The sequence below is a fragment of the Gossypium raimondii genome, chromosome 9, assembly GCF_025698545.1.
Source record: "Gossypium raimondii isolate GPD5lz chromosome 9, ASM2569854v1, whole genome shotgun sequence".
NCBI lineage: Eukaryota > Viridiplantae > Streptophyta > Magnoliopsida > Malvales > Malvaceae > Gossypium > Gossypium raimondii.
Window position 1 is genome coordinate 21,514,503 of NC_068573.1, and position 9,621 is coordinate 21,524,123.

A 9,621-nucleotide genomic window follows, 5' to 3' on the forward strand; every position below is an offset into this window, starting at 1 on the left:
CCCAATGAATGAGTCACATTCAGATGATAGAATATTGCATCGACAATACATAAGTATGAATGAATAAGATTGCAACTTCATTAAAATCAACATCATGCTTCAAATCCTAAATTCTATCTACCAATACAACATTTATTGTATAATAGTAAGTATCTATGAAGATCATAAATATATGTCTTTTTTTTAATAAGGGATATCGTTGCATTACTGTAGCCTTGTTCCTGAGAAGTAACGATGGAGTGCAACAAACCCCTAGGGAGTACGTAATTGCGCTGACACACACTCATGCAGCGACAACCTTTGGCCAGATTCATTTTTCTAATGCTTGCATTGGAGTGTTCCCTCTTTAACATTTCACAATACACCCACTTTGGAGTGTCTCTTATTTTTAACTATATATATAAGCAGTTGTAAAAGGCAGATTCATTCAAGATTCAAGGAATGCTACTAGTCATCCATTACTCATGCAACCTAAATCATTCATCAAAGAATTGAAGATACAACATTTAGTCAAATTTATCCAACTCATTTATTGATAGTTCACATGATTCAAGAATTAAGCATCGAATGTAACAAAAATTTTCAAACACATTTGCATTAACCACAAATAAACCTTGCATGCTTCATTAAACTCAATTTTTTTTGAAATGTAAGTGTATTTCCAAACCCCATATGCATTCCCCCAAACTTAAAGTTTGAATTGTCCTCAATGAACTAAAATTAAAATGAAATGAAAATAGAAATGCAACAACTATGTGCACTAACAAAATAAAAATTACAGCTACGTGCAATGCATGAAAAATACAGCTAAAAAAACTAAAAATAAGCTAACTTAGTTTTCCTTAGCCAAAAAAAAGGCTGCATGATGTTTCTTCTTCCTCCTATTTTTCTCTTCCTTTTTGCGCTTTTTGTCTTTGAAGTGCTTTCTCTTCTTTTCTTTGGGCTTTGCACGGTCCTCGGATCGCTCTTCAAGTTTCGGCTCTGCCTCGGCATCATCGGTTGCTTCCTCTATAGCTTTTATAGGTCTAGCTCCATCTCGTTCCAAATTATAAATAGTTGCACCCATAAACTCGAGTGCAGTGGCAATGTTCTAATATGCCATCATTCTTGATGAGTCATAAGTGACAGTACAACAGTACGAACTACGTTGACAATAAAACCAAAGTGCGTCGACAATGGTACCTAATTATTCTAAAAAAATAAAGTAAAACAAACTTGAACAAAAATAAAATAAAATAAAATCACATAATGATAAATTCAATAAAAATTAAAATTTTTTGACCAATTTAATGGTCTCTGCCTGCTTTTGATTAATATTCCTAAAACAGTGTTTCAACCACTATCCATTCACTTTGAATTGGTGTCCATCATGTAAATCTCTGATTGTGATTGCACCATGAGGAAATACTTTGACAACTTCGAAAGGTCTCGACCAACGTGAGCACAATTTACCCGAGTACAATTTCAGTTTAAAATTGAATAATAAAACTTGTTGACTCGCGATAAATTGTCACCGTAAAATAATTCTGTCATGCCATCGTTTGGTCTTTTTCTTGTAAATTGCAGCATTCTCATAGGCATTTCCCCTAATCTCCTCTAGTTTAGTGATATCCAACAACTTCATAGTCCTTGTTCACTTGCTTGATTGCCAATATTGCTTTGTGCTCCAGTTCAACTGGCAAGTGAAATGCTTTCCCAAAAACCAATTAATACGACGACATCCCTAATGGAGTTTTATATGCTGTCCGCAATGCTCATAAAGCGTTATCCAGTCTGGAAGACCAATCTTTCCTCGAAGGGTTCACAACCTTCTCAAGAATGTTTTCAATTTTTCGATTCAATACTTCAGCTTGTCCATTAGTTTGTGGATGATAAGTAGTAGCCATTCTATGATTAACTCCATATCTCTTCAGTACGGCTGCCACTTGGTTGCAATGAAAGTGTGTACCTTGATCACTAATCAATGCCTTTGGTGTGCTAAAGCGGGTGAGTATATGCTTATGAAAAAAATTTAATCACTGTCTTTACATCATCCTTTGGGACTGCAATAGCTTTAACCCATTTTGAGACGTATTCAACAACTACTAATATATAAATATTTCCAAATGAACTTGGAAATAGTCCCATAAAATCCATACCCCAAACATCGAACAATCCAACCTCTATAATTGGCTGCTGCAGCATTTCATTGTGTTAAGATATAGAACCAGTGCGCTAACACCTATCGCATTGATTCACAAAATTGCGGCCATCTTTGAATAATGAAGGCTAGTAGAATCCTGATTGGAGAACCTTAGCAACATTTTGCATGCCACCTAAATGACCTCTATAAGGAGCATCATGATAGTGCTTCAGAATTTAAAGCATCTCATCTTCCGAAACATAACGCCGAATGTTGCCATTGCATACCTTGAATAAATACGGCTCGTTCCAATGATACTTCACTACTTGACGAAGAAATATTTCTTTTTATGGTCCGTGACACCCAATAGGATTTTTCCACACACTAGATAATTAACCAAATTCGTACACCAAGGGGTTGCATCTACAGCAAATAACTTCTCATCTGGGAATGCGCCAACAATTTGAAGTATGTTTCCATCTTCACTGCAAACTTCCAATCGAGATAGATGGTCTGCAACTTGATTCTCTAAACCTTTGCAGTCTTTTATCTCGATGTCTAATTATTGCAATAGAAAGATCAAGCGTATCAGTCTTGGTTTTGCATCCTTCTTTGCAAAAATATGTCTCAAAGTCGAGTGATCAGTAAATATGGTAACATTTGCGTCGACAAGATAAGAACGAAACTTGTCGAAAGAAAAGATTACAACCAAAAATTCTTTCTTTATAGTGGTATAATTGATTTGAGCCTCTGTAAGAGTTTTGCTAGCATAATAGATGGCGTGAAATATTTTTCCCTTGTGTTGTCCTAGAACAACACCCACAACAAAGTTGCTTGCATCGCACATAACTTTAAAAGGTTGAGACCAATCTGATGCAATGATTATGCATGCATTTACTAGCTGCTTCTTTAATTGAATAAATGCATCTAGACATGCATCGTCAAAGAAGAATTTTCAATTCTATTCCAGCAATGAGCATAAGGGTTTTGCGATTTTTGAGAAATCTGTAATAAATCTTTGGTAAAACCCAGCATGCCTAAGAAAATTGTGAATACCTTTCACATTTATTGGTGGAGGTAATTTCTTAATAATTTCCACTTTAGCTTCATATACTTCAATACCTTGACTAGAGATGTGATGGCCTAACACAATGCCTTCAGTTGCCATGAAATGACATTTTTCCCAATTTAGAACAAGATGTGTGTCTTCACATTGCTTTAATACTTTATCCAAATTATCAATACAATGATCAAAATCATTCTCATAGGTTGAGAAATCATCCATAAAATCCTATAAAGAATCTTTAATCATATCCGAGAATATTACCATCATGCACCTTTGAAATGTGGCTAGTGCGTTGCAAAGACCGAAAGACATACGACAAAAAGCAAAAGACCAAAGGGACAGGTGAAAGTTGTTTTCTCCTGATCCTTTGGTGCAATAGCAATTCGATTGTACCTAGAATAGCCATCTAAGAAGTAGTAATAGGCTCTCCCAGCAAGCCTATCCAGCATTTGGTCAATGAAAGAAAGTGGGAAGTGGTATTTCCTTGTGGCAGTATTAAGTTTGCAATAATCCATACAGACTCGCCATCCCGTAGGAATACATGTAGGAATTAATTCGTCTTTGTCGTTGCTAACCACAGTGATGCTACTCTCTTTAAGAATGCACTGCATTGGACCTACCCAATTACAATCAGAAATAGGGTAAATAATTCCAGCATCAAGCCATTTTATAATTTCTTTCTTAGCAACTTCCTTCATCTCTCGTTTAATCTTCTTTGTTGCTCAATTGATTGCTTGCCTTCATCTTCCTACTTGATCTTGTGCATGCAAAAAGATGGACTAATGCCTCAAATATCGAAAATACTCCAAGCAATAACTCCTTTATGTTGCTTAAGAATATTGACCAATTTCTTTTCTTGAGTTACATCGAGTGTTGCAGAGACAATAACTAGGAGAGTATTTTTAGCACCAAGAAAGACGTATTTAAGATGAGTAGATAGTGGTTTCAATTCCACAGTATGAGATTCGTCAATAGATGGCTTAAAAATTGGAGTTGTTTTGTTGGCTAAGTCTAAGGATTCAATATGCCATTCATGCCTGAGTTCAATATTATTAACTTTAACTATGCTGTCATAATCATCTAAGAATTCATCATTAGATGTTACTACAAACTCTTTAGAAAGTATTATGTTTTGGTCATTGAATTCTTCCTCAACTAGATCATCTAGCACATCGACAGTATGACATTCTTCTTTATCCTTGCATTGAATAGATTCAAAAACACTAAAAGTAACGTACTCATCATTAAGTCGCACAGTCAGTTCACATTTGTAAACATCAATAAGGGTTTGTCCGGTGGCTAAAAATGGTCGTCCCAAGATTATGGGAACCTCCTTGTCTGCCTCGTAGTCAAGTATGATACAATTAGTTGGAAAAATGAATTTATCCACACGAACTAAGATGTCTTTGATTTTCCCTTTAGGTTGACCCAATGATCGATCTGCTAGTTGCAATGTAACACCCCGAATTTCGGGCCTAGAAGAAATAGGTTTTAAACAAGGGAACAGTTAGGAGACTGCACATAAATATTTAGTTGTGCAAGGAAGTGACATAAATAAATGTCTGCTTCAGTGGTTAAGTGATTTAGGAGTGTCTGGAAGTGTCTGAGAAGTCAGGGATTCAAGCCTTGACTTATGCAAAATTTTTATTTTAAGTGAATAAAATTCTTTGGATCTAGATAGTAGGTTCTTAAATTATTGTGGTTAAAATGTTATACGAAGGAGTTGTTGATCTAGTGGTAAGGGGCATGTGGAGTGTACATGGGGTTTAAGGTTTGAGTGGTGGCATATCAAAAAGGGAGTATTTATTTTCCTGCCTAATTCGTGTGGGTGGTAGAGTTCGATTGAAATACTGCTAAATGGAGTTTGAACTGGTCATAGAGAAAATTGATGAGGGATATTTGGAGAGATTTGAGGAGAGAATATTGGGATTTAGGGAGGCTGTTTTTATGGAGAGTTATATATCATCTCATTTATTCCTTGTTCTCGATGGGATATCGGCGAGGTTTTCAAGGTTTTCGTCCCTTTCTCCAACCTGTATTGCTTCCATTCCTAACTGGTGGTGGTTGAGGTTGATTGGCACATTACTTGGGAACCAAGGGTGCGATGATAATTGATTTTTGGAATAAGACTGTTCGAAACAAAGGGAATCTACAAACCGCATCAGGTGTGTAACCACCCGACTGTAACTGTAGAACGACAAAAGCCGAAAAGCCAAAATACGACATTGAGACCACACCAGTGTCCGATCGCTCGTGTGGTAAGCCAAACCTATGAACCATGGGAGACAGACTGTAGAGGCCTCCATGAGCATTTTCATGGGCTTAGGCCGTAGTAGGCCACGTTGGGCCGAAATGGGCCGTGTGGGCTCAATGGGCTCATGGGCCCCACATGGATAAAATCTACGATTTGTGGCAAATATTGGATTGGGCTATGTAGATCTCATAGCCATGGCGAAATCTGGGCTGAAGGGGCCACACGAGCGTTTGGGCCTACTTGGGCCGAGTAATGGGCCTTGGGCCTATTTACTCCGTTATAACCATTTAGATTGCCTAAGTCGCTCAAGGCGACTACAGACCTTTCGAGAGGTCGAAAAATGATTGAAATATCCTAAAAAGGTAAAATGATCGAATTACCCCCGAAGGGTAAAATGACCGAATTACACTCGAATGGTAAAATGACCGAATACCCCCGAAGGGTAAAATGACTGAATTACCCCTAAAGTGAAAATTGACTGAATTACCCCCAAAGGGTAAAATGATCGAATTACCCTCGAAGGGTAAAATGACTAAATTACCCCTGAAGGGTAAAATGACCAAAATACCCCATAGGGAAAAATGACTGTTATACCCCTAGGAGTTGAAATGTATGTATGATCGATTTGCTCTCTGATTTATATATGACTGATATCGAGTATGACATACTGCATACACGTATGATTTATGACATGACATACTGCATGGGGTTGGGATTCTGATATAGGGGAAGTATACTGTATTGGTGGCTTTGCGATATATACTATTACTGGCAATTTTGTCAGCATTACTATCTTGTGACTTTTTTGCATTACTTTCTTGGTAGCTTTCTTGCATTATTATTCTTGGCGACTTTCTTTGTGCTATTAGTGTGTTGGCTGGGTGGGTCGGTTTTATCCGTACATGGTGTGTTGGTGGTACGAAGTAGTGTGTTGGCTGGATTTGGATGGGTTGCATTACTGCATTGTACTATTACTATATTGGGCTAAGGCCCATACTGTTACTGTATTGGGCTAAGGCTTACACTGTTACTACAATGGGCTAAGGCCCACATTGTTACTATATTGGGCTAAGGCCCACACTGTTACTGTATTGGGCTAAGGCTCACACTGTTACTGTATCGGGCTAAGGCCCACACTGTTATTGTATCGGGCTAAGACCCACACTATTACTGTATCGGGCTAAGGCCCACACTATACTATTACTGCATAGGGCTCAGGCCCAGACTGTTAACAAAATCATTAGACAAGTTTTTGAATACCATCTCTATTTGGGTGTTTTGGAACAAATTGGTCTCATTGTCCACGGCCTCAGCACAGTAGCTCATAAGAGTGATCATATGGTCTTTTACCGGAGTGCCAAACTTTTTTTAGGCATTCATTAAGCTAGTTATAGCAAACTATCGAGCCAAGCTAGCTTAGCCTCCTAACATGTCTTCTACATTATCTAGAATTGCTTTAGCAATCTTACATCTTTCCAATTGCTTATACAGAGTGCTAGTCATGCTTGTTAGTATATATCAACAAGCTATCTCATTAGACCCTTCCCAACATTTTCTAGCCTCAACTTGAGTGGCCGGAGGGCACTTAGTATCAAAACCTATTTTAAGTTTCTCACAGCTCAGGACAATTATCATGTTCCTTTTTCATTCCTTATAGTTATTTCCGTTAGGTTTATTTTTAGTGAGTAAGTTCAATAAATGAGTTGGTGTCATTTTCGAACTGAAAATAAAAACATTCATATGTTAATATCATTTTATTAAGTAAATATTTGAAAATGTTTTGCAGCATTACAATGTCCATTAAGATGATGCATGCGCCTTACATTAAACTTTGAAAACATTTGTAAGCCGTTGCAATGATAATTCCCACACCTATTGAATCAAGCCATTGTGGGGTAATCATGATCAACTAGTGAGAACATGGATTTCCATCCAGTTAGTATATGAACATAATTCTTTAGAATTCATACGTACTAATAATCGTGTAACATTTGGCCACAATTCTAACTTAAATAGAGCTCTACAGGGAGTTACTTAGCTAGAAGATCTTGAGTGTATAACCATCAACTCAACACCTATCGTATCACTGTAAACAGAAAAATATATAGGATTTTTCCTATATAATTCATCACCTTTTTACTTAAAATTGTTGTTAAAACCGAGTAATTATTTAATAAATTAATGAAACATGTGAAAATAGGAAATTAGGACATATACATTATTAAAAAGTGATTTTATGTTTTATTATATAGTTTTCATGCAAAAATGACTTATTTTCTATTAATTTAAGCATATTATATTTTAAAGTCGTGAAGTGGGCCATGCATGATTAAATTAAATAATAAAATATAATGTTATATTTTAATAATTCAATTTAAATATTTCATTAATAAAAGTGGATTTAATTAATTAATTAAATTGATTAATTAAAGTGGTTAAATTAATTCATTTGGTCCTCTAAACTATCTACTATTTTTGGACAGGTCTGAGAGTTTGCTTCTAATTGCAAAATCGTCCAAATTGGGGACCAAGCCAACCCAATTTTCAGCTGCAAATGGCTGATTATAAACCAATTTTTGGTTTAATTACACAAGGTCCTTGAAGAGTTAAAGAAATCAGAGATTTTTCTGAAGATTTATTGGTGATTGAGTCTTAGTCCTTAGTTGTTGTGGCATTCAAATTGACCAAAAAATAAAGGAAAAATCAGCCACATTTCCTCAATTTATGGCCGATCACTCTTGAAGGAGGATTCAAAAGAAAAATCAATCTGATTTCTCACCTTTTCAATCATCCCTCATCCATCATCATTCTCTCCTCTCTCAACCCTCTTAGCTTTCTTTCCCCCTCACACCTATCATCATCCTTGCATAAGGATTTTTAGCAAATTAGACTCTTAAAGAGCCCTTGGTCAGCCACCTGGGGGAGCCATCAGCAAAGGAGCAAAGCAAAGGAACGAAGAAGCCTCATCAGTCAGAGTCTTGGGTGACAGCCACTCTGAATTGGGTTTAATCTTTCTTTTCTTTAATTTAATACAGAGATGTTTTCTATGTGTTCTTTGTTCTTGTTTACAACAATGATAGCTTAATTTTATTTAAGCTAGGATGATTATTTTAATTAAATAATATTTATTTGATTTATGCTTATAATATTTGTGCCTCAATCAATCATGTTTTCAATTAAAATCAAGTCTGTATTTTGTTCATACGTGATTGAAATGCACCTGAATTAGTTGAGCGATCCTAACCAGACGACGGATAATGGACGCATAATTGAAATGTGCATGCTTAATTTAGATCCTAACCCGATTAAATTGTAGGTTGCATAACAACCCTAACCAAGCTCTGTTATCTGCATAGTTTTTAGATTTGTGTGATTAAACTATTTCAAAACTAACACGTCCTTGTTACCTAACACAAGTGCTAAGAAAACCTTAGTAAATAAGGATCAGTAAAATGAGTATTTACAAGCAGAAACAGGAGGTGCAATTCAAGAAGTTTTTGAATGTTCTGAAGCAGTTACACATCAATATTCCGTTGGTGGAGGCTTTAGAACAAATGCCAAATTATGTGAAGTTTATGAAGGATATACTGTCCAATAAGAAACGATTGAGTGAGTATGAGGTTGTTGCTTTGACAAAGGAGTGTAGTGCGTTCCTGCAGAACAAACTGCCATCAAAATTGAAAGACCCAGAAAACTTTACTATACCCTGTAACATTGGTGAATCTTATTTTCAAGATGTTAGGGATAGGTGAAGTAAGACCTACAACTGTGACGCTTCAGCTAGCGGATCGATCTTTAGCATATCCCGAAGGAAAGATCGAGGATGTTTTGGTAAGAGTTGATAAATTTATTTTTCCTACTGATTTCATTATTTTAGATTTTGAAGTAGATAAAGAAGTACCAATTATCCTTGGCAGACCTTTTCTAGCCATGGTAAGAACATTAATTGATGTGCAGAAAGGCGAACTCACCATGCGGGTTCAAGATGATCAGGTAACCTTTAACATTCTTAAAGCGATGAAATTTCCTAATCCGATAAAGGAGTGTTCAGTTATGGAAAAGATGGAAACCTTTTGTTTAGTTATGGAAAATATAGAAGCCTTGGTTTCTATGGAAAGCAAATTTGAAGAAGATCCATTGGAGAAAGCCGTAGAGTTTGGAGGATGAAGAAGGTGAAGA

The 9,621-nt window shown here is 36.3% G+C and overlaps 1 protein-coding gene across 1 annotated transcript; it reads right to left on the reverse strand.

Moving 5' to 3' along the window:
- Window positions 1–832: 832 nt before the first annotated feature.
- On the reverse strand, window positions 833–3,799 carry LOC105797549 (uncharacterized). Its single transcript, XM_012627506.1, has 2 exons — window positions 3,503–3,799; window positions 833–1,090 (listed from the first exon to the last, which is right to left on the reverse strand). Exons 1-2 carry the CDS (start codon window positions 3,797–3,799, stop codon window positions 833–835), a joined length of 555 nt encoding a protein of 184 aa, XP_012482960.1.
- Window positions 3,800–9,621: the final 5,822 nt, after the last annotated feature.

Excerpts from the sequence above, each read along its gene's own strand:
- LOC105797549 (XM_012627506.1), bottom strand. The coding sequence starts at position 3,799 with ATGCAGTGCATTCTTAAAGAGAGTAGCATCACTGTGGTTAGCAACGAC. Across the intron at positions 1,091-3,502 it reads TTGGTCTTTTGCTTTTTGTC|AACATTGCCACTGCACTCGA; the intron begins GTATGTCTTTCG and ends ATGGCATATTAG.